The sequence below is a fragment of the Protomyctophum bolini genome (assembly GCF_963924005.1).
Source record: "Protomyctophum bolini genome assembly, chromosome: 23".
Classification (NCBI taxonomy): domain Eukaryota; kingdom Metazoa; phylum Chordata; class Actinopteri; order Myctophiformes; family Myctophidae; genus Protomyctophum; species Protomyctophum bolini.
The window spans coordinates 13,611,435-13,637,731 of record NC_137884.1 but is presented as its reverse complement, the minus strand read 5'-3'; the positions used below and the strand labels follow the sequence as shown (position 1 = coordinate 13,637,731).

The following is a 26,297-nucleotide window of genomic DNA, read 5'->3' as shown; positions in this document are numbered from 1 at the left end:
GCTTAATATCAGGGATCTCCATATGAGCAACAGCAGGTCGCATACACTGATATGCCTAATTTACTATCATCCCTGATGATGTCATAGTGATGTCACGAGACCTGGGCACAATATATGGGGGCTTTCCCCATGTTCTATGCATCTATTTTATTATCATCCCTGTTGATGTCATACTGTAGACGTCATGAAGTGACGATTGTGAGTGACGTGACAAGAACGCACGTTTCATAGTTAACTGCAACCTTTGGTCGCAACAAATGCATGCACGCACGCATGCACATGCATGTGTGTGTGTGTGTGTGTGTGTGTGTGTGTGTGTGTGTGTGTGTGTGTGTGTGTGTGTGTGTGTGTGCTATAGAGGAGCACAGAGAGAGGTATGGATGGAGAGAGAGAGAGAGAGAGAGAGAGAGATAGAGAGAGAGAGAGAGAGAGAGAGAGATAGAGAGCGAGAGAGAGAGCATGCAGTAAACAGGCATTAACGAGATAAGAGAGAGGAGAGGGAGAGATACATACGTGTGCACAGCAGGAAAAAGTCAACACAGCCCGACAATTAGGTTTTAAAGAGAGAGAGGGGGGGGGGGTTCTGTTTACACAGTAAGGACATAACAGACATGCATGTGAGATTAAGAGAGTGACGGAAAGAGGGGAAGGGGAGAGAGAAAGAGAGGTAAGTTATAGAGATAATATCTCTATAACACACAATTGCTTTCGCTGCATTTCAAATTAATTTGAAATGCAGCGAAAGCAATTTGAGAGTAATAACACAACATATACAAGAGTATACAGAAGTATTCCCATGATGGCCCACCCAAATGGCTGCCTTGTTTAGAAGGCTGCGTGCATTTTTTGATGGATGCGTAATTTTGTTGATGGCTGTGTATAGTATTTTTAGATGGCTGTGTATAATATTTTTAGATGGCTGTGTACTGTATTTTTAGATGGCTGCCTGTTTATTTTAATGTGCTGTGGCTTGGATCAATGGAACTATAAAGTATAGCATGCTTTGTCTCCTTACTTATTGGTATCACAATGAAAACACATGGCATTTCTTACATTGTATGATTAAGTATGGCATTCAGTGCGTGTGTGTGTGTCTGTGTGTGTGTGTGTGTGTGTGTGTGTGTGTGTGTGTGTGTGTGTGTGTGTGTGTGTGTGTGTGTGTGTGCGACGTGCGCTATGCATGTGCAGCGTAAGCATGCATGTTTTCCATGTCTGCTTTTATAACTCAGGCAAATCATGCTGAACATTTTAAACAAAAACTGGAAGTGAGAGAAAAACAACAACAGTGTGCTCTAAAAATATGATACAAATAAACCTTTATGACATTTTTCTGACGGAGAAACAGCTTTTCACAGTATTCTGTGAGAGGATATTTTGGGATGATTGGTTATTAAAATATAGGCTAGTGTTACTGTCAGGCCTGAACCCTTTATACCCTTTATAAACAAGAGTCACACAAAATCCCACAAAAGTAGTGAAAATATCAGATCTACAAGCTTACAACGCATCACGATGAGATGCCTTGTTCAGCTATTTTCACTATTTTAAAATGTTTTAATAATAATAATCAAAACTGAATGGTTTTGGACATACAGTACAATGTTTCCACAAATGTTATTTTGATTATACATTGGCTTCAGTTGCTCACTGATTTGCGTAGTTTTAGGTCCTATTATTGATGCATCACTTTCTCTCGATTTGTCTTTGTTCCCCTAGCTATAGCAGTGACTGGGACAACAGGAAGAAAAACAAAGCCAAGTGACAGCTGTGTACATAAACATGCGTGAGCATGCTTGCAGTCCGCGACTGCTCCGGCTCTCATGAAGTCACATTTCGTCCAATGCGGCCCCCACACCAAAACATCCCTGCCCTAAACATTTCCCTGGTTTGTTTATTTTATTTTCATTTTTACTTTGCCCTCTGTCTGACCGAAACCAAGAGCTCCAAACAAGATTTTTGAAAAGTTTCTTTCTTTTTTTGTCACCGTTATTAATATTTTTTTTCTCAGACAAACTCGATGATGAATTACCATTGGCTTCTCTGGAGGCAACCAGAAACTCATGTCTTATTACTTAACTCGGCCACTTTTTATCAGCGGCAGCCTGCTTTTTAAACCTCTCACGATGTTAGCGCTCTCATTCAGACAAACTGATTTATTTAATCATTTTCCATGGCCCCGAGGTGATGTGGACGTGCTCTTCCAACCTCTCCATTTGAAAGCAAATCAGTTCTCAGTTTTTTATGTTGGATACAAACATACAATTGTTATCCCTACTTGAACCTGCATTTTCAGGTTTACCAAATAGCTGGAGAGACAGCTAGGGAGTCACCTGTTGTGGTATGGTTTTGAACCCTTTTCATATCAAGGTTCAGTATTTATTTGGCATTTGAGATACGGACCACCCTTTGATGAGATTGTAGCCTCTCAGATTCAGACCCAATTCATATTTTGTTGTCATTGGATAAGATTTTTCCACAAGTCTACACTGTACTTAGGAGAGACAACAGGCCAACGTTGATCAATATAAATATTCTACATTCTCTTTATTGTGTAACTTTTTGTCAATTAAGTAATGCAGATGTTTAACAATAATTTAACTCTAGAGATCACAAAATGAAAGGGTCCATTTGGTTTAATTTTACACTCTCTAGAGTAAAAGATCTAATAAGGGTACATTTGGTTATACCAACTCTCCATCATTTAGCTGGCGAGGTTACTCCGTGGTGGGAAATAATACAAGTATGATATAATACCAGAGAATGTCAGCTTGGCACGCGCGACAGAATATATTTTTGTAGAAGCGGAAAACTAAAAGTGTTTATGCCATTCGCTTTGATTTAATAAGATGACGCTCCAGTTAAAAATTAATTCTGGAGCCTCCAGAATTTATTTTTGTAGAAGAGGCAAAGTGGCAAACTAATATTGTTTATGTGGTCCATCTCCATTATGCTATTACAGTGATGGTCTGCAGTTTTCCGCTGGGGCTGTGAGTTTTTACTGTTAATAAATACAGGCTAATAGGCAATTCTCATGTGTATTGTCTGCTAGCCTATGGATACGGGGCTGGCAGCCTAGCTGGCAACAATATGCCTATGCCATATTCAAACTATACTAATACTAATTATAGTAAACTAATACTAAAAAGGATAAAGATGAAGGGAAGAGGCCTTTTTACAGTACAATAATGTTGTACTGTATAATGTTACATTACATTAATCAGTGCTGAAGATCAAACAATAGTGACACATTAAGAACGTTGTGAAAAATGTGTCTCTGAGACCTGATGAAGACCCGGTAGGTTCTCTCAGGGATGGCGACAAACGCATAAATGTTGGCATTTATTATTTATTATTATGCTTAGCTAATATTGTATCATAGGAGACCATTTCCTAGGGTGCGCTTCAACTCGGGTACGGCGACTTCTGACAGCAGCAGTGTTTCTTGTTGGCGGTCAATCAGAGGCAGGTGGGCCAGGCGGGACGTCGCCAAGGGCGGGTCTCTGTCTACGCTCGGACGTAAAATAGATTCACGCCACACACGCCAAACGTTTGGTCATATCTCAGCATGGTCTCGCTCATGCCGTCACTATAGGACAGGTTGAGATTGAGAATGTGTTGGCAAAACACAGTTTATGAGCTTCATGCGATTGATGAGTAGTGACCACTTCTACCCCTGTTGTCTAAGGCCTGACTCACACCTTCACAACAGATTGATGTATAGGTTATTTTTTGGCAGATGTTGCAGGAGGCGGGGCCTTACATGACATCTGTTGACAAAAACCCCCCATTTATATAGAGCCACCTCCCCAGGGAAGACACTGATGATGACTCATTGATTCTCGATGAAAAACACTGTGTGTGCGTGCGTGTGTGTGTGTGTGTGTGTGTGTGTGTGTGTGAAACAGACAGAGAGGGAAAGTGGCGAGACACACTGCTCAGAGTTAAACCAACCCTGCAGGACTTTACTGTGTGGATAGAAGATGGAAAGAAGACAGAATAACTGCATGGTACTAGCAAGTCTCAAACAAAGTCTCAAAATTAAATCCTGAGCGTTCATTTCAACTCAGAGAGTATACAAATGTTAAATTTAGAAGTAGAAGTTAGAAGTAGAAGCTATACTTTAATGTGGCACACAGCTGGGTATAAGCTTGGTTCCCAAAGTGGAGTCCGGGGACCCCAGGGGTACCTGAGGGAGTTCCAGGTGGTCCCCAGCTAAATGATAGTTTACAGTGCGTGTCAGGTTGAGGACCCAGATGCAGAACAAGCAGGCAGGCAGGTAAAGTCCAGTATTTATTAGACAAAAAACACTTACCAGCTTACATGGTGACGAGGCAACAGCAGGACAAAACAGGCAGGAACACACAGTAACATCAAACTTGGATCTAGCAGTGTGAGAGCAGAATGAGTCCAGTACTACACAGGTGAGTGTCATCAGGCAACTGCAGGCTAATGACAGAATGGAGACAGGTGTGTAACAGCCGGGGATGAGGTGAGACAAGACAGGCAACAACTAGGCAAAACAGGAAACACTACAAAATAAGTTCACAGTAAGATCATGACACAAATAGACCATTATGGGTCTGTAACTCAGATAGTGTACAAATGGAACCAAATGGACCCGTTTGCACTCTCAGAGGTAAAATAACATTGATTTTACAAAATAAATTGTGGGTCCCAGAGATAGAAATGCCATTAAATGGGGGTCCGTACACTAATGCAAGTCAAACTGGGGGGTCCTTGAAATTAAACGGGTTGAGAATCACTGCTAGAGCCGTAAAAATCTTCTCTTATGGGGGTCCCTGGCATGTCTTTTCAAATGGGGGTCCGCGGGCTAATTAGTGTCAATTTGGGGGTCCTTGACATGAAAAAGTTTGGGAACCACTGACATACAGTATCTCCCTTCCTGCGCGGTGTCCCACCCCAGTTGTTTTTGTGTAGCGCAGACGCTCGACAAAGCCGAAAGCACATGGTGGATTTGTGTTGTAACTTGTGACCATGTCGGCTTCTCGGCCAGTGTTGTTTTTGGCAGCAAATTTTGATTTTAGTTTTAGTCATAGTCTTTCGAATAGTTTTGACTTAGTTTTAGTCGCCTGGAATGTTTTAGTGTTTATTCTAGTTTTAGTCGACTAAATATCATACGATTTTAGTCGACTAAATCTACAGTTGATTTAATCGACTAAAATGTATTTTGGCGGGCCTTGATGCCGTCCTAATGGCTCATTTTACACTTCCTGAAAATAGCCGATCTACAAGCTCACAACGCGTCGCGCTGTGAGCTTGTAGATCAGCTATTTTCAGCATGCAACCAAGTGTAAAACTACTTGTACTAGATCTCTTGTCCACTAGTCCCTTCCTGACATTTTAGTCTAGTTTTTATTTGTTGACGAAATTATCAATATATTTAGTCTTAGTTTTAGTGATCATAGCTTAGTTTTCAGTTTCAGTTTTCCATTTAGTTTTCGTCAGTGGAAAAAGGTAGTCGACGATCATTTTTCTTTATAGTTTCATTCGACGAAATCAACACTGTTCTCGGCTCAAACTTTTTCAGAGGGTGGGTCTGTGGACAAATGGATATTCATTTGGGGAGCTTTGATTTGAAAAAATTGGGAACTCTAGGTGTACAGTATGGCTGCGATGGCTTCTTCAAACCATTAAGATGCTTGGGTTTCAGTACAACAGCTGTGTTTTGGCAAAGATCTCGCTGTTAGGATCTAATGAGAACCATGCCCGTTGTTTTTTCCTCTCTGACTGACTGTAGCCATCGTTATGATTGGTTCAACATCTGTGTACTGTAGGTTGTGGACATTCACACACACACACACACACACACACACACACACACACACACGTTTGTTGCACAGATTAGCATGCAACAAATTTACACTTAATGCAAGACTATTAGAATCAAACATTCTTGTTGCGTGCGTGCGCATGCATGTGTGTGTGCGCACACAAGGAAGGAAAAAAAGAAAGTCGGAAAGGAGAGAAGGAAGGAATGGAATGGAAGGAGAAGATTGCATTGTGTATCGATTCACAATGCAACCTTTTGTGTATTGATTCCATCTAATAGGAGGTGCACGTCCGGCAGCCCTGACCACGCCAAGTAATGTTTAACAACTCTTGGAAAAAAACAACCGCTGCAATCATTGTGGAGTGCGTGTGCGTGCATCTGTGTGTGTATGTGTGCGCGCACTGTACAATACAGTGACTGCTGTGCTTTCATCACCCGCAGGTGTGTGCTGATTACAAGGCTGAGGATCGATAGCATGGAGGGATTCTGGGTACCTGCAGCTATAGCTCAAAGAAAACCAGGTGAGCGAAAGTGTATTCCATCCCCCCAAAAAGAAGTCCTTTCAAAGCAGACACCTCAGCATGAGGTGGAATGATTGTGAGAACAGCCAGCCAGCCAGCGCCTCTGGATGTTGATATTGTTATTCTGCAACAACTCGATGAGCCATGAGCCCCATTTGCAAACCATAGACCTCTAAAGGAACCGACTGCAATACCGCCTTTGTAGCTCTGCTGGTGCTTAGACGTGTGGGATTAGCTGTCTATCACCCCTGGTATTTCCACCTCAGGCTTTCAGAAAGAAAGAAAAACAGAAACTACAATTTGAATATGTTTGAAGCTGACAAACCGCTTGATTTATTTCACAGCACAGCCCTGCCTGTTGAGATGCAAGCAGCCAATATAACCCATTGAAATTGGAGCCCAGGAGTGCTGCAACTACGAGACTAAACCTCCCGCCAAGACAGAAGGTCCCGACTGCATCCGGATTCACTGCCACTCACAACAAGTGGGGTCGCGGCGGGGTCAACAGTTCCAGCGGAGAGCTCCAGACTTCAACATCAGCCACTTCATCTCTTGGATCCCAAAGCGTTCCAAGGCCAGTGTGGAGACAGTAACCCCCATATGGTCCTTGGTCTGCCAGGGCGTCTCGTCCCAGTGGAACATAAACGTTCACCAAGTCCCTCCCTAAAGGAGACGCCCGAACCACCTTAGCTGGCTCCTATCCAGGTGAAGGAGCAGCGCCTTCACTCCTGCGTTTCTGCTGGTGGATGACTGAACCTCTATACACGCCAGAATCAGGTGGAGGGGAACGTCCAAGGATTTCCTTGACTTAAAAGACAATAGATAGATGAGGGTGCATTCGAGTTTCGATCTTTAGAAGAGCCTGCTCCACCATGAGCCCTACATGAAGATCTAAAGGTGACCATGACCCAGCACTGGTCTGCTCATGTCCAGGTGGTTCTGTTCCTCCTGCTAACAACCGCAGGTAAAAATAAACAAAACACTCTCACTCTGCATTTTCCTTCTTTTTATTATCCTATAATTACCTATAAATGACTTTGCCTATAATTAAAATAGCAATGCCAGGGTCAATTAGTTAATGTGCAGGTTGTTCCCTCCCTACCTCCATTGTTACCTGACTCCACTTTCTCTGCGTGAGTCTTGGCTAAGTTTGCAAAGGTTACTGTTTCGTGATACTCTTTCCTTTCATGTCCAGGCGGGTCAATTACTCATTTTTATCTGCTGTGGTTGTTCCATTATTTTATCCTTTCATCTTCTAATTCCATATCCTTTCATGTCAAGGTGGCTGTGTTCATTCTATACTCTGGACCGCTTGCACTATCGATCTGTCCATCTGTCTTTCTGTCCATCTGTCTGTCTTTCTAACTCGGAGGAATGCAAGCACAACTTGAGTAAAACATAATTAACGATAAAATGAATGCACTTATAAACCAGTATCTGAAGGACAGAATGTGAATCTCTGTCTGTCTGTCAATTTTAACATGCTCATAAAGTGCTCTGTGCTCAATGTGAAAAGTGCAACATCATCATCTTAACCACTTTAAACCCTGTATACGTCATTGACTGGGTTCCCCAGGGGTCTAAATTTGTGCCCCTCCTTTGTAGCTTAGTGTCTGGATTTATAGAATGTGCTACGAATCATAACCATTTACAGATTCCTTTAGACATCTGTACAGGAATGATTAGGTCCAGTCCCAACATATTGTATTTTATATTGCCCATGTCCTTGGCACTGACAACTGTCTGGGAAAAGCTCTCCTTGAGCCTTGAGCCCCAGGCTTTTAGAAACCTCTCACACATGCCAGTCTGCATCATATCAATTGCTTTGACAAACTAAACTCTACAATACAGGCATGCAGATGGACCAGGTGTAACAGTAGGGACATATAATTCCTTATCCAAAGGGCCCTTGCTGATTGTTTGATTGATTGATTGATTGATTGACATTTTTATTTCACAGTATGCAGAATGGGTACATTTCAAACAAGCACAAGTTAATACAAAAACTGTTACTGTGGACGACACCATGATTAAGCATTATACTTGTTTACAATAGGGTCCACCATTTTCAATTCATCAGAACATATAGAGATGTACAAAATACAAATACACAGACAAACCCACACATAGTCCACACAGCGCCCTCTTGAGCACCTGTACAGTTATCACCCTAGCTGTTAACAACGCAATAGCTGTATTAAATAAAAAACAACAATTAGTGTGCACCCTCGAAAGTTTCAACTGCACACTTAGTCATTTCATCCTGGAGCCGGCCCTGGTCAACCCTAAGCCATTCCAGCCTATCAAAATGGGCATGGGTGAGGTGGGTGAGGGGAGTGAGGCCAAGTATGTAGTGTAGCCTATGACCAGTTTGGTTTGGGAAGTCTGGAGCCTTGTTTTAAGGGCCTTTGAGGTGCTGTAGTACCAAGAGGTGCATGCATTGTCGAAGAAACCTTGTATGAGGGCTCCTGTTATAGGGTCTTCAAGGTGCTTTTGTTGACCAGTGAGGAGATCCTGTACAGGAATCTTGTTATTTGGTTGACTCTTTTGATTACGTTGGTGGCCAATTTATCACGGAAAGATTTGCCTCCAGGATGGAAGGTAGGTAATTGAGGTATTGCTGAGGTAAGGTTCTATACCTCTCTATAGCCTGCGGTTGCAGTTTAACGTCATGCCCAGGACAGACTAAAGCGATAGCATGTATAGAACTGCAGGGTACACATGCTAGACACAAATGGAACAACAATCCTCTCTCCAGGGTAGTTTCGCTGTGAACGAATACTCTATTTCAGCACTGCCCTGATTTTCTCTCTCTCACGCACGCACGCACGCGTCACCTGGGAGCTGCTCAGTGTAACACATGTACTGTAACTGTGGTTGTGCTTTTTACACACATACACACATGGGAGCTGCCCAGTAAAACCACAGTTAAATACCGTTGGCCACTGAGCAGCTGGGGGTTCCGTGCCTTGCTCAAGGGCATTTCAGCGGAGGGTTTTTAGGGATGTTGGTCATTCACTAATCACTACCCCATCCCACATTTGTCCTGCAGTCCAGGGGAATTAAACCGGGAACCTTTTTGTGTAGTTACCTTAATTGCCATGATGTAACTAAAAGGGCCCCATTATTTGTGTGATTATATATGATTCTGCAACACAGCTTTATACAATGTAGTGGGGGCTGGGGGTCTCTGCTTCATTTATCTCTCAGCTAAGGGGCCCTTAGAAAATCATTGAAAACTCCTTGCTAAGACTAGTTGCCAGCCCAATACTGGATCAGAGTTTCCAGATCTGTATCCTTCTTCCTAAGTGTGCAGATGCAGGGGTATAAGTGGTTTAACTGTAGATAGCAGGTTTGACTGAGCTTTGTTGCCAGCTCCACCCAACTCTCAGCCTGTTCCAAGGTCTTTTTAGGACAAGACGGATCTAAAACATATGGGCTTTTAATATCTGAAAAGCCCCTATTAACTGTTTCACTTAATTGGTGCTAAGCCTTGCTCTCTGTATGTGTGCGTGCATGTGTGTGTGTGTGTGTGTGTGTGTGTGTGTGTGTGTGTGTGTGTGTGTGTGTGTGTGTGCGACTGTGCGTGCGTGCGTGTGTGTGTGCGAGAAAGTGAGAGCATGCATACATTTCTTTTCTAGTTTGAGAGTAAGAGAAAGGTTAGAGGGGGCTCTCACACACACACAAGACTAAAAACTAAGTATGGGAAAGTGTCATGTCAATGAGAGAGCAACATAGACAGACATGTAGAGCTTTGGCATTATTAAACAATCTTAAGTCATTCAAGCCCATGTGCTCACATTGTGTAGTGCTATGAATGAATGTGCGTTGACTTTTTACTGAAGAGGTGTGTGTGCTTACATGAATGTGCGCGTGTGTGTTGTGTGCGTGCGTGACGCGTGCGAGCTTGCGTGCGTGTGTGCGTGCAGCTTACTCCAGGTAGTACAGTAACACCTGTGTGCCCACGCCCACCGGTAGCCCGTGAGGATGCTGGAAATGGGTTGCCGGAACATTCAAGATTTATTTTCCTTACATTTTTATCCCAAAATGTTGTAACCCATTTTTTCACCCAGTGTCAATTATCTAATGTAATCCTGGGCGCTACACTTCCTCTGCCAACCCGGGGGGCAGTGGACTGACCTCATGCTCCAAGCTGCTTAATTCTTTTCACCAGGGAGGGGGGAGTTTCCCCGGTTGGACGTAGCACGTGCAGGAAGCCTGGAAGGAACACGTTATTCCAACCAGTTCCTTTCCCCTCCTTATGTTCCATGTATCTGTTACACAAGAACATAAATTAACTTAATCTAGGTTGTACAGCTGCTTAATTAGTTTGTAGAAAATGCATGCATTCTACTTAGACTTGGAGCATACTGAATCAATGGTGACTCATACATCCAGAGGTCTGTAGGCCTATACATAATGGTTGTATAAAGTGTTTCCTTGCCTATACTGTTGTGAATGGAAAGCGAAGTGCTGTTGAATGGAACGCAGTGCTGTTGGATGGATAGCAGTGGTGCGATTGAATAGCAGCCAGGCAGTTGTTCCCTTACTTTAAATTCTATTAGGTGTTAACAACAAACAGCCACAGCAAAGCACACGCTCTGAGCAGTATCACCACCGCCAGAGAAAAGTGTCTGTGCGTGCGTCCGTCCGTCCGTCCGACAGACAGACAGACAGACAGACAAGAGAGAGGGGGGGAGGTAGAGAGAGAGACAGGGATACAGTGACAGAAGGGAGGGAAAGGAGCTTTTGTTTGTTTATTGCTATGTTTTCCAATTTTCTTTCTTTCTTCCTTTCCTTCTTTTCTTAGAACGGGCCAAACTTCACTTCACTTGTTACCTACTTGGCCAAGTGCGCGCGTGCGTGTGTGCGTGCGTGCGCGTGACTCAGACGTTTTATGAGTTCAAGATTAGGCTCTGTGAGTGTTCTTGGCCACTCAAATTGACAACCCTGCTGATTTACTCAGCCAATTACAGCTAGCCTTTAAATCCGAGCTCACTAGCGATTGGCCCTCGACCAGTAAGCATGCAGTCACATGAAACAAAGAAAGAAAAACAAACGTTGTGTTATCAATCAGCTTCCTTCCTATGAGAACGCGTGAACACGTACCTTGTTTAATAGAAAACATTCGTTGACTGATGTAATTTTCTTTACATCTTCACCTCAAAACAAAAGGAGCCCGTTTGTAGTATTGTACACATAAGCACTGAATAACTGCCAAGCAAAAGCAAGCAGGTTGCCACTTTTTAGGCATGTCATTCATTATAGGTGGGGGGAAAAGTAGGTTGGTAGTGGTTGGTAGGATGCAAAAATACTGTGTACAGTATGTGTACAATGTGTGACACCTAAACTCATCTACACATGCAAGAAGTGAGCGTTCCAACGGCGATATCGTGCGAAAAGCCTACATGCAGCGTGGGCCATTGCGTTGCGACGTAGCCTGCCCTGAACCAATCAAATAACTAATAAATAGTAGCGTGTAGATCAACCAATAAGTGTTTGGGGCCGCGAAAACCTCGCTCAAATATAAATTCTGTGAGCGAATACAGGAGGGGTGGACGATGTCGCTGCACAGCGCGTTGTCGCTCGTGTCAGGACAGACACAATGAACAACATGTATTCTAATGAGATTTCATTGCTCGCTCGCAACGCTGGCAGTGTAGAGGAGGTGCAAACTGCAAAGCACTTGCACTGAATTGCATCGTTGTTAAAATGTTCTATGCAAATACACTTGCCTTGCCTACGATTATAAATATAAAATTGTGGGGTGCCGGTGTGTGTAGGATGTGTTTTCAATAATCTTGGCAATAGTGTGTGGGATGTGTCAGTGTACTGTACTTTGTGTATTCATAAATGTGAATACAGTGTGTTAAGTTTGATGGAGGGAAGCCCACAAACGGATGCTCTCATACAATTTAGTCATTTAGCATTTAGCAGTCTTATCCAGAGCCACTTACAAGTGTGAAATTGGAACAAGCGTATAAGAGTAAACATGAACCGACAACAAGGCATAATAATGCATCCCTAATCCCTACACAGCACAAGGACACAGATTGAAGTTTATTCATGTATAGCCTTGTACAGGTGATTAGAACATGATGATAGGAATAATGATTGTGGTGATGGAAATTATGATTTAACAATAAAAGGAAACACAGCAACAATCAGTAATGGAAACAAAGGCATAAACACACTTAAGGCATAAAGCAACTCAAACAAACAAATACTCAAACATTATAATAAACAGAAAAGAGCAAACTTACAAATAATGCATCATACTTTGGCACATAACCGTGGTGTTCCCACAGTACCCCTCTCCAGGCAATTAAGGCAAATGTTTGTGTGTGGATACCTCATGGGCCCTATGTAGGTCTGCCACAGGTGTGCCAAGTTCGTATCAGATAGGGTTCCACCTACTGTAGCTCTGGTCCATAGCTCTAATGCCGTTGCATTTAGAGCTACGATGACTCCCGGGGCTCGCATAAATGCAGACCAGCCTCTCGTCCTTAGCGTAAATAAATATAACGTTTTTGCTACTCACCAATACAAAGGCAGGTTGTGTCATTAGAAAGCCTACTTTCCTTAGTGGAAACTGTGGTATATTAATGTTCATAATGGTGGAGGATATACCAGGCAGGTTGTATAAAAAAGAGAGGGTCCAGGCAGTGTCCTTTTCTTTCTCATGTTGAGTTTATTTGAGAACACCAATGAGCTTGCCACAATCATGACCAAACAGGACCCAATATTCTCTGAGAAGCCCCGTTCGTCCTACCACGAGGCTCCTATATACTGAGTCTCCCACATCCAATCCCGTGCATGTGCGTAGATTTGTATAGGTGTCAGTGTGTGTGTCAGAGTGTGTTTGTGTTCAGATGTATTACCCTTGTTCTAAACACCTCCTGGCTCCCTGACCTGCTTGACTCTCGTCCGGCCAGATGCCATATAAATATATAGGCCTTCTGCCCTGGGTCACTATTTGGAACATAGCCTGTGTCATAATTCACCAACCCAACAAAAGGTCATTGTTCTAGTGATCCTCCGGACTCTCTGATCGTATGTCAGTAAACTCCCTAGTATCAGCTTCTCACATCTTGGCTTATTTAATGTGACATACCTATATCCTTCACCTAACTGACAATTTCTACTAGATGTGAACTACATGTCATATCAATCAGGTCTTATGTTGTGGATGTAAGTACAGGTGTCCTATATGTATATTCATGACTTGATCAAACAATTATAACATACTAAAGATGAAAGGCTCTCTCTCTCTCTCCAAAGGGGAAAAGCCTAGGGCAGGGGGTGGTCATGGTCTCTTCTGCATACCCACTTAAGGCAGCCCAGATGCGTTCACTAATGGTTTGACCCCACATAGTTTAGGTAACCAGGGCATCTTTCACTCAGTCTCACATAGACAAAGGCTCTGTGGCCTTTTACCACTATTCTATATTTTATGTGTATTATTGTTAAAGTCTGGGCTCCAATACACTACAGAAATCCCCCCTCCTGGCATCCTTATGCCAGGACTTACAGAGGTGCCCAGACAACCAATAATTAACATGACTGGCCCCTTAAATAATACAATGATTTCTTCCCAACCCCCTGTTCCATGAACCACACAAACCATGTTTTCCACCTGACCCCCCTGGAGAGACAAACAGCCTATTACACAGTAAAATAAGGCGAAACACACGCTAACCTAAGCACAAATGAACAAAATATAACAAAATATTACTCAAACAATACTATCATCGACCTTACTCATAAACTAAAACAAACTTCTTAGAGTATAAGCCGATAAAAATCAGAATTCATCACCTGCCTTTAAACCATAGTTTGACGTGATAGGCACACCTTAATTTCGGACCCCCCTTGACACAGGAGCGTCTTGCACCATAATTACCTAAATTGCATCATAATTAGAACAGACAAACCCTTTGTAGATAGATTTTAAACTGAACCATGTGTTAACCCAGAAATGAAACTCCTCATATAACTGAAATCCTATTTAAACCAAATTAAATTCCTATACTGATTAAATTCAAATACCTGCGAATGAAAAGTTGACACTCAAAACATGACACAAATAATAAAACAAACAAATAAAAATCAAACAATAACTCAACACATACACGTGTCATTAACACCCACACGTTCAAAATAATAAATCATAACTAAGTGACAAAACTGCACATCACCGAATATTACATGTACTGAAACACACAAAATAAAAACAAAGATTCTCTAAGTTGAAATGCAATATCTCCAATGACAGCGGTCCTCTGCCATTCCTCCACCACTGACCTGTGAACAATTGACATGTAGTACCCAGCGGGGGTGGGGGCTTCTAGCTGTCACCGTTCAGCTCCCCCCCTACTCACATAAATATGCATACTGTGACTTTAACATCCTGATTTGGGTCTACCGTCAGTATGACCCCTGCACCCCTGCGGAGGTTGCAGTCGGTCGCCCCGGTTACACTGACGCCAGAAATGACTGAATTCTCCACATATGTAACAAGCACTCTGGTTCCTCTGATGGGAATTACTACCCGGTCCTTGACGTCTAGGTGGTCTAACCCCTGGCAGAGGAGAGTATGGGAGGTACCGGGGTTCAGCCTGGCTGGCCCGTGGCGGCTGCTGCTGACCATCTGAACTAACCACCCTCTGTCCTGCCAGTTGGGCACGAGTCAACGCCCTCTGCATCTCCGCATCTTGTTCTGTCTGAGTAGTTAACTTTCTTCGGTACAGGTCGACATAACGTACAACATGGTCTATATACATCGCTTTAGTCATGCTGTTAAGACCCACAACCTCCCTTAACTTCCTCTGCACTGTCTCAGGCAACCCTTGTTCAACCGTGCCTCTGAAAACCACCTGCTCAAATTTATTTAAGTCTGGATCGTTTCCTGTGACTGATCTCCATCTCTGATACACTCTGTTCACATAAATTCTTGGGTGTTCAGTTTCACTCATGTTATCAATAATAATACTGCTGGGGTGTATATTAGTCGGAAAGAGGGCCCTCAAAACACGCCAGAGTCGGCCCCTGTACGCATCAAAAAGGTCCCCATCATCAACAGTTGTTTCAATGTATCTCTGAAGTCCTGCCCAATTGAAAACATTGTCCATTGCATAAAAAACAACTTCCCCGACAATTAATTTCTTAAAATCACCCATTGTCAATTGAATGCCCTCCAAGAGTACCTCGAACGTAGTAATCCATGCATAGGCTCCATCACAGAGTGGCGGCAGCTTGCTCACAATGTCTGTTATGTCCACGTATGAAAATGGACGATAGATCAGGTTCTGACCCTCAATTATCACTGGCATTTGTGTAGCAGTGATTGTTTCTCCCCTCCTGTTGTGAACACGTTCCCGCTCATCCATATCATAGTGTCGGGTGACAGCAAGATGTCCTGGCTGTCTCTCAAATGACCCCTGGTCACTGTCGTCGTCAAAGCTCACCTCAGACTTCACTGAGTCCCTACTGCAGTCGTCTGATCCCAGATCGATAGCACAACTTTGTTGGCCAGCGGTGTCATCACGCCGGCTGTCCTTGCAGGTCTGGTCGGCGGTTCGTTGCCCCTGCCCTGCCTCAACTAGTACTGACTCAAGGGGTGGTGATGTCCTGGCCATTGTCCTGGCCCTAATATCCTCCTGGTCCTTACGACCTTTTTCCAAGTTTTGACCTACGACACTAAACAAATCTAAAACTGCTATTTCAAATTTACGCTTCACTGTTCTGGCTTCCGTTTTCTGTCCTGCTCTATACGTATGGACAAGGACCCCCATAGTTCTAATAATGTCCTCATTAAAAGTGCCCGTTACCGGCCATGGCTGTTTAATTTTAGGCCAGCGTTTATTCCATTTCTTTGAAATCACGGAAATACCCACAACGGCAGGGTTATCCCGCTCCAGAATTCCCACTGGGTTCAGAATTACCTTAGAACTCATCCTCAACACTAAATGAGTACCAGATTAACACAAAAACAACTGCAGTGACCTTATCTGTCCAACTGTTATATCAGATCTACTGCCTATTCTATTTCCCAGAAGTTGTTTTGTACAACAAGAAATGGGACAATTCACTACTTTCCCTCTCCATCCAGACCAGGCCTCTGTGTCTTTTGTCTGAGTCCTTGCCTTGGCCTTTGTTGTTTTTTGGACATAAGAACACAAGAACGATGTCATTAGTACCCCTTCTCCAATTCTTTAAAAATAACCCTCAATGACATGGGCCTTCACTCACACTCACTGTCAGGCGTGTGATCTTCTCATTTAAACCCCTGGCCAGTCTACCCAACTCAAGCTTCATATGACCTGGCAAACATTTCTGTTACTTCCGACACCTTCAGGTGTGCCAAATCAAATTCCACCACCAAAACAAAAAACAGTCAACAGTAGACACGTCTACCATCGCTATGCCTTTTTTAACTGAGAAGATTCCATGCCTGCAGACATTCACATCACACAGTAGGACAGGGTAGAAGTAGCCTATTATGTTTCTTCCACAGTACTACAAGGAGAGAATGACCCCCCCTTGACTCATGCACTCACACACTCATGTGCTGTGTCCTCTCTCACACATGGGGAACTATAGCTACCCCCACATTCCACACACTCATTTGCATACAACCAACTCATATATGGAGATTTCTCACTCTAAACAACTGTTTACACAATTTCTCAAATAATTCCACACTCCTAAATATGTACACTACCGTACATGAATAGCCATTTTATAGTTCCCTTATGTAATTTAGTTCATTCATCCAGTTATTCATTAACCTCCTATTAATTTAGTACCTATTATTATTATTATTATTATTATTATTATTATTATACATGTTCCAACCCAACTCAATATACCTTCAGTATACCGTCCCCCCTTTAAAACATGTGGAACATGTTTTAACCATAGTCCACCTCAAACCTAAATCATGCAGGCAAAGGCATAACGGTCCATGCACAAGGACAGACAGGCCCCCCACCCCCGCCCCACCCCCCCTCAACACTGAGGAGAGCTGGCCGGGTGGGTGGAGCTGTGGAGCAGCACCCACATCATGCATGCAGCAACAAGTAATCGAGTATTTCTACTCCCCACTGCCGTGCGCATGCGGACCATACACTCCTCTCCACTCCTTTCCCTCCGCGCGAGACGCGCATAGAGAGAGAGACCAAACTTTCACTCCCCATATAGGCCAACATGTAACACAAGAGACCCTATTCAATATAACAACCATCAACAACATGATCAACAGTCGCATCATACCACCACGACCTCAACCACATAACATAGGCTACTCCACTCCCAACTTAATTACAGTCACACAGAGACAACACAAAACACACAGACAAAATAGGCAGACCACACAACGTAACAGACAGATTTACACAGAATTTACACCATGCAACACAAACATCCCCTCATATCAAACCAAGTCAAATTCAATTATTCTCCCATATCAATCCAATTTAAATCCAATCATCTCATCATATCATTTCATACATGCAACCCACACAAGACACATGCCTAGGAAAAAAAACCAATTCAAACACAAAACAAAACCGTTCTCCATTCCATCATCCTTAACACAAAAAGTGTCTAAGGGTACAACATCTTAACACGAAAAGTGTCTAAGAGTAGGCTACAATATCTTAACACAAACTGTGACTAAGACTGTACCATTTCAACAGCTCAGCTTAACACCGTAGGAGTGACTAAGACTGGCCAAAAACATCCTGTTTTGTTCTGTGCTTGTCTTGTTACGCATTTCTTCGTTTGCCTTGTTTGTCCATGACAATGTTACATATACAAAAGAAAATTAATCACACCGTTCCACCCGCGACGCAAAAGTGCGGACCCCCCAGACTAGATTGTATAACCGACGGAATCATTTGACTGCACGGCCTAACTCCCCCAAATACAGAAAAAAAACGGCACGGCCGCGCCCGGCCCATCACATTTACCGTTTCCATTTTCAATTTTAGTTTTATATCTTATTCCATTCCATTTCACTTTTATTTAATTTCATTTAATTTCACTTTTAATTAGCTTTAAATCTTTACATTAATTTACTTTATTCCTAGCAATAAATACTAGAAATAAAGTAACATGGACCCTCAGTGCCCGCAACAAAGGAAATATTTCCACCATTATGCAACCGACGCCAAATCAACGTAGGTTCTTTCCGTTAACCTGTTCTGTGGAAACGCAGTAAGTATATCAATCAACTTACCAGGTTCCCCCCCCAAAAAAATAAAAAGTACAGGCTTTAATCGTCCGCAGCCTAGCTCGCCAGATTTGTGGTATATTAATGTTCATAATGGTGGAGGATATACCAGGCAGGTTGTATAAAAAAGAGAGGGTCCAGGCAGTGTCCTTTTCTTTCTCATGTTGAGTTTATTTGAGAACACCAATGAGCTTGCCACAATCATGACCAAACAGGACCCAATATTCTCTGAGAAGCCCCGTTCGTCCTACCACGAGGCTCCTATATACTGAGTCTCCCACATCCAATCCCGTGCATGTGCGTAGATTTGTATAGGTGTCAGTGTGTGTGTCAGAGTGTGTTTGTGTTCAGATGTATTACCCTTGTTCTAAACACCTCCTGGCTCCCTGACCTGCTTGACTCTCGTCCGGCCAGATGCCATATAAATATATAGGCCTTCTGCCCTGGGTCACTATTTGGAACATAGCCTGTGTCATAATTCACCAACCCAACAAAAGGTCATTGTTCTAGTGATCCTCCGGACTCTCTGATCGTATGTCAGTAAACTCCCTAGTATCAGCTTCTCACATCTTGGCTTATTTAATGTGACATACCTATATCCTTCACCTAACTGACAATTTCTACTAGATGTGAACTACATGTCATATCAATCAGGTCTTATGTTGTGGATGTAAGTACAGGTGTCCTATATGTATATTCATGACTTGATCAAACAATTATAACATACTAAAGATGAAAGGCTCTCTCTCTCTCTCCAAAGGGGAAAAGCCTAGGGCAGGGGGTGGTCATGGTCTCTTCTGCATACCCACTTAAGGCAGCCCAGATGCGTTCACTAATGGTTTGACCCCACATAGTTTAGGTAACCAGGGCATCTTTCACTCAGTCTCACATAGACAAAGGCTCTGTGGCCTTTTACCACTATTCTATATTTTATGTGTATTATTGTTAAAGTCTGGGCTCCAATACACTACAAAACACTCTGAGTCCCCCACCAAACATATAAAAGGTACTTTTTGGCCCAAAAGGGATTTGTTTTTCACCGGGAAATATACTCCATATTGTCAAGAAAAAACCTTCATAGAGAATATTTTTCCTCCAGTGAAAAAATCCCTTTCTGGCCATAAAGTACCTTTTATACGTGTGATGGGGGGCTCAGAGTGCTTCCTCTAAGAAAAGTAGGCCTTCTAATGACACAACCCGCCTTTGTATTGGTGAGTAGCAGAAACGTTCTTTTTATTTACGCTAAAGACGAGAGGCTGGTCTGCATTTATGCGAGCCCCGGGAGTCATCAGTAAGATGTAAGACGGTAACATAGCTCTAAATGCAACAGCATTAGAGCTATGGACCAGAGCTAGGTTCCACCCAGCACCCACCCCAGTGAAGTGCTGCGCTCCCACTCTACCCCACTCTCATCCAGAGAGTGAGTGGGTTTTGTACGAAGGAGAAAAAGTGGAGAAAAAGGGGCAGTGACACCTCCATTTATGGGAAAATGCATCGCCCTGTGGTCTCCTGAGAGTTTCAGACCATTTTGAAATAATCCAGTGATTCACACGTTTTAATGGATGGTGTCAGCTAGGGCATTAATAGTAGCCTTGCATAGCCAGACAATATCACACTGGGGCAATTTGCATTGAAAAGTATATGGCTACGCAAGGCTAGGCTACATTAGTATAGTAGAGTATCAGAATGAGAATTTTCCCATGTTTGTTCTACATTTGATCATTTCCACTCCGTCTAGTATTGTGGCTGCAGTGGGTCACTCACTTTGGAGAAGTAGTTAGTCATGGTATTGAGGGCACTGCCCCTGCTTTGACTAACAAAAAAACAATCCCATTGTAATCTCTTAACCCTGTCTTTACCCCGAACCATCCCAGCCTAGAAGTGTGTTGGAAATAGGTGGGTTATGGGTTTTACGCCGAGAAGTAATCAAATCAGTTTGTTTTGGGAGATCTGAAGTCATGCTATTCTATCGAAATTACATTCTGTGCATTTGTGGTATAGAAAAAAACAAATATAAGCAAGCAAATTATGCATGCTTGAACGTGTGCATTCTGTACTATCATTCTGTTATATCTCCCTCAATCCTTCTCTAATACATCAGGTCTATTTGTCCTTCTGTCCTCATCCAGTTTTCTCCACCGTGAGTTGACTAATCAATAGAATAGAACTTAGCTTGCCTATGCGTATTGACCATTGGCAGGGAGAGAAAGAGAGAGAGAGAGAGAGAGAGAGAGAGAGAGGGGGGGGGGGGGGGGGGGGGGGGAGAGATTGACGGAGAAGGAGAGTTCTAAGCAAACAAATGGCTGACAGTCTGATTCTCACTTTCCTCTCTTTCAGTCACCAAATCAACATTTCTCTCAAATACTGACACATATTCTTCTTGGGCCTGAATGTTTATTTCCTTTTTTCCCTCATTTCAGTATTCTGGAAATTCTTTTGAATCAGAGTTGCTGTCTTTTGTCTCTGGCCAGTTTGTCTGGCTCTGTCTCTCTGTCCCTTCTGTCTCATCTAAACCTCACTCGGTCCACCAGGTGCTTTAAAGGTTGTCTAAGTAATAGGTTATTAATTAAAAGTTTGTTTGTTTGTTTTCAGACTAATATTCTGAGTAAGCTATAGGGTGTTTTGGGTAACAGGGAGACTCCTGTTACTGAACAGGTTACTACAGAAATTGTACTAGTCCATATAGCAATGCTAACTACAGTATCTTGATGTAGAGTTAACAGAACCCTTTCTTTGGCGATACGATTGTAACACCGGTGTCAAATACCCCCCCCCCCCCCTCTCTCTCCATAGCACTCTCGGCCCACTTCCGCGTGTGCGAGCCCTACAACGATCACAGGGGGCGCTATCACTTCGGCTTCCACTGCCCGCGCCTGTCCGACAACAGGACCTACATGTTCTGCTGTTACCATAACAACACAGCCTTCAAGTACTGCTGCAACGAGAGCGAGTTCCACATCGTCACGCAGCTCAACCACACCTCTGCATCCGATGGATTCACACACAAGTAAGATTCACCTGCTGTTGCAGGGGTGTTCAACGTTTGTCAGGCCTTGGACCCCTCAGCTGAGGGAGAGATGAAGCAGGGACCCCCACTGCATATTGTACACAATCATGTTGCAGATTAAACTTTGTCCTAGATACTTTCTTCGTACCAATAGTCTGACATACATGGCTGCACCTGTGGTTTCCGTCTTGCATTGTACCTGAGTAGTTCGACGTCCAACGTGCACCGGTCTATAGTAGTGTCGGTCTCCAAACCTCGGCTATTTTCACTATAAATATGGCTTAAGTTATATATATAGTATAGTATATCTTTTGTAAGTTTTGGGACCAGAGGCAGAGGGTCCCTTCCTAGAAATATAGCAAGTGCAGTCGAAAGTTTCCATTTCACAGTGACGGACCGCAGCCAGATGCTACTGTACGGTGAACTATTTGAGGTTGGTGCACTCCTGCATTAGCTCACTCTGCCCATGAGCCTGTCACTGTCATCATATGTTAAGGAAGCTGAACACACAGAGTCAAGTTTAGATTTAGTTCCCATTACGTCTGCAAACGTGAAACTTCTGTATTGACTGATGCCATGCACCTTTTGTCTCTTTGAGAGAACTTTGCACACTGCATTTGCCTAAGAAGCTGCTGTAGTGCTGTAGCCATGCTTTGTTGTTGTTATGAAGGCCATTTTATAGACGAATCCATGAAGCAGTGCCCTCTAGGCCAGGTGTAGGCAATAAATACAGTCACTCTGGATTAAGAGCATCTGCTAAATGCCTAAAATGTAAATTGTAATACTGAGGTGTCAAGCTGTGCTTAATGGTACACCTCAGCTATGGCACCCGTGGATTTGTCCATAGAGCGATAATCACTATGAAGGTAACCAGAACACTCAAATTCACGCTCCAAGAAAAGACCCCAGAGCAGAAATAGGGGGTGTCAGCGTGGCCCCTATTTCCCATGTATACCGTCTTGCAGCACTGGATGCAGCAATTAAGTCCCATTTATCATATGACAGTGTTATCAACCGAAAATAGCAGATCTACAAGCTTGGATGTGACTCGTTGTGAGCTTATACAGGTAACCCTAACCCTAGGAATTATAGGGTCACTTTTCTCTCCCTCGCTCTATCTTACTCTCAGAAAGACGCTGTCGACGTTGAGACAGTAGCAGCTATATATACAGAGCGAGTCATTTTCAAATTTCAATGGAAGCCATATGGCATAAAGATACAAACTGAAGACTGACACAGCTTTTGTAGCCCGCTGTTTTCGGCTCTCCTCTCTACACACCACCTGCTTGTAATGGAGGAAAAAACTCATTGTCAGCCAGTTCCCTGTTCTTGAGTATTTGAAAAAAAAGCACCTTTGAATACTTGACAGAGCAATTGTCACTTGTAGTGGAGTAATACTGTATTTAACCAGGGGTAGGCTATATCAACCCCATAGTATTTGTGTACAGTATACACAAATACTGCATGTGTGCATGTCCGCATGTTAACGGTGGCTTCAAGTCACAGAGTGGGAAATCAATTCACACCTTCTCACAGGATTAAATGAGATGTCACACAACGCGTGAGTGTGACTGAACTCAAATAAACCTTTACACCATGACACGCATGCACAACTCGTAATGTATTGCCCCTTCCTGTCGTGGTACCGTTCAGAAGTCAGTGTTTGTTGCATGTGCAATTAATAATCTTTGTTTAAACCCACAGTCAGTCTGACCCCATCCATCTCTCTGTGTCTCCACTTGTTCAAACAATGAATTCTTGCTAAGTTAACACACACCTACCCCCCACACACTGTAGAATTGTTTGTGTTCAAAGTTACTCTGAGAGTGTACAAAATGGACCCTTACGGGTCCATGTGGTTCCATGTGTACACTCTCAGAGTTACATTTTACAGTGTACTGTCTGGCAAACAGAGAAAATGGTAACAACGTTCCTTCTAAAAACACCAGGCCTCGATCAATCCAAAGCCTTACGTAATGTTGGTAAGATCAAAATCTGAGAAAAATTAAAAGACAAATGCAATACCTGTTATGCAATGTTATTACACGCTAAAAACTTTGTTACAGCTGCACTGGCAAGCAGATGGCATATAGCAGCACTAATGGCACATTTATATTAGCTTCCTGCTGTTTATCTGTCTGCTTGTTGAGCTACTACTGGTCTGTCTGTCTGTCTGTCTGTAAGTAATTTGGCCTGTTTTTTTCTGACCTATACGTGACTTCAGTGCAGGGGAAAAGTACATTGTGAATTAACTTGCCTATAATAAGCCTATTTCTAAAATAGTGAGAATAGCAGATCTACATGCTTATGCGTCCATTCTTAAATAAAAACATGTTTTAAAGCATGCACTTTTAAATTATTTAAAAGCTACACTATGTAACTTTCTTCTCCTATTAGATTTGAACCCGGTTTCCTGCGCAAGTGCTGACATTTTTACTATTGAGCTAATACATGCATTGATTAGAGCCTTCCTGCTTGCTCAGGGGATGAATCGAATCTTGACCATGAGGTCAAGATTTGTGTCAGATCCTGTGTCTATAAGTAGAAGTTCCTTCATTAAAATGTGCAAAGAGTTCCATATGTCAGTAAGCCAACACACAGGCCAGAGGTGAAAAAGTTGCACTCAGATCAGTTCAACACCAGAGACGAACTCTAGGCTACGTACAACTTCACCAATTAATGCTCTTTCCTCTGGCTGACATTTTGGCCTTCGGGGGCCAAAATGAACATTGGAGAGTTCATTTATTTTTCTTTGATGTGCGAGCAGCAGCTTTTCATCTTTTGGATGCCGGATTCAATTTAATGACTTGAAAAATGAACAAAAGCCTGCTAGTGTTCTGAGCCAGAGTTTAGTTTAGATCTGGTTCATTGTTATTTACTTACTGGTAGCAAACCAAAAAGAGCCACAAGGGGGCATCCTTCTGTTTTATTTCAAGATATTTTTGGTCCAGCACAACTTAATTCTATACAACAGAACCAAAACAGGTGAGAATTAAAGCATTGCAGGTGAATATTTATTTACAATTTGAATCAATGAGAGAATAATAAAAAACAAAAAATTGATTCTGAAAAACTTAACCGTAGGGCATTTAAAGTGACGAAAAAACTTTTGAAATAATGAGATACTATAGATTTCTGCCCGACAGTGACTATACCCAACCTCAACAGAGGTGGCAGTGAAGGAAATGTAAAGGTTACTACTGTCACATCTAACAAGTTTACAGGGGTTTATAGTGAACTTTTCGTACAAATGTAAGCTTTCCCAAAGCTTTGAGGTTTCAATCATAACTCAGAAAACAACGTTACAGTAGATAACAAGACGCAATGCCACAGATATGCATAAGGTACAAAAGAATGAGGCAGATTATCACAGTCTCTGAAGGTAACACACAGAACATTAAAGCTGCAGTCAGATATGGTCATCTCCCTCTTAATACACCTCTTCAGTTCTGAAACATCCAGGCTCTCTCTCTCTCTCTGTGTCTGTCTGTCTCTTTCCCTGCTGCTGTCGATCTTCCATTATCCTCCAGTCTGTCCATCTCTCCTTTATCCTGCTGCCAAGTCTATATGTGTTGCCAGTGAAATCCAATTACCCGCTCTGGACTATCTGGAGACGGACGTGCGGCCTTCCCACTAATTAGCCAAATTGATTTAAAGTGCAGAAGCATTAGGGTCTATTCCCACCAGCCCTCTTGTCTGTCTGTCTGTCTGTCTGTCTGTCTGTCTGATCTTGCTGCTTTGTTTCCCCAACTCTCACACTCACACACACACACACACACACACACACACACACACACACACACACACACACACACACACACACACACACACACACACACACACACACACACACACACACACACACACACACACACACACACACACACACACACACACACACACACACACACACACACACACACACACACACACACACACACACACACACACACACACACACACTTCACCTTGATAAACTTCACAGCAGCAAGGAGGAAATGCTGGAAAGCTGTATAGGCCTAGTTGGGGTTTTATTAAGTTTCGTTAGCTCTGATTGCTTCAGCCAGCTGTAAACTTATTTTTTTCAGCAGAATGAATTATTGATTAGCCTAGTGGTTAATTAGCTGTGAATTGGCTATTACTTAGTGCCATTCTGGGTGTGGCTGTTCAGAGTGTGTGCCATTTGGAACAGACGGATTGCGTTGGCCCCCCAGAGTTGGTGCTTGGCTCGCAGTGTTCTGGAGAACTCAGAGAAGTGGAGCAGAAGTATTTCTGTGGTGTTTTCAGTGTCTGTTTTGATTGACCTAAAATGTATCTTAATCAGTAGGGCTGGGCCAGGCCTCGGGCTCCATGAAAACAGAACAAAATAAATCATACTGCATTGTTATAATAATAAAAATCACACCTGTATAAAGTGAGGGGCACTCTTATCATTATACATCATCATATACATCATCTCATGATTCATGAAGAACTGAATTTCTGTGACGTACATTTTCCCTTCATTGTCAATAAAGTAAAATTGTAAAATAGACCCTATGGCTATTTGCTCAGACACTAATTCTCCATTCATTGTCAATGGGAATTTAATGTTTGTGTAGGACGGAATATAGCCTCAACATTAGTCAATGAAAAACTATGCTTGGACATTCAGTGATACAAAACATGTGTCTGACTCTGACCTAACTTGTCAATGTTATTATAGTCTAATGGGATAAGTGTAAGGCTTCGAACACACAAAGA

General features: G+C 42.8%; 1 protein-coding gene across 4 annotated transcripts in view; it reads left to right on the top strand.

Moving 5' to 3' along the window:
• The window catches only part of LOC308310733 (protein shisa-like-1a), a 47,004-nt gene that overhangs the window by 5,995 nt on the left and 14,712 nt on the right, over positions 1–26,297 (top strand). Inside the window, exons 2-5 of one of the 4 annotated variants that reach the window (XM_080757135.1) lie at positions 1,723–1,885; positions 6,233–6,312; positions 6,657–7,276; positions 21,341–21,554. In XM_080757135.1, coding sequence (XP_080613261.1) covers positions 7,216–7,276; positions 21,341–21,554 — 275 coding nt within the window. In that variant the 5' untranslated portion in view covers positions 1,723–1,885; positions 6,233–6,312; positions 6,657–7,215. Of the gene's footprint in view, positions 1–1,716; positions 1,886–6,232; positions 6,313–6,656; positions 7,277–21,340; positions 21,555–26,297 lie in introns of all 4 variants that reach the window. The other 3 variants (XM_080757136.1, XM_080757134.1, XM_080757133.1) reach the window with 3 other exon arrangements.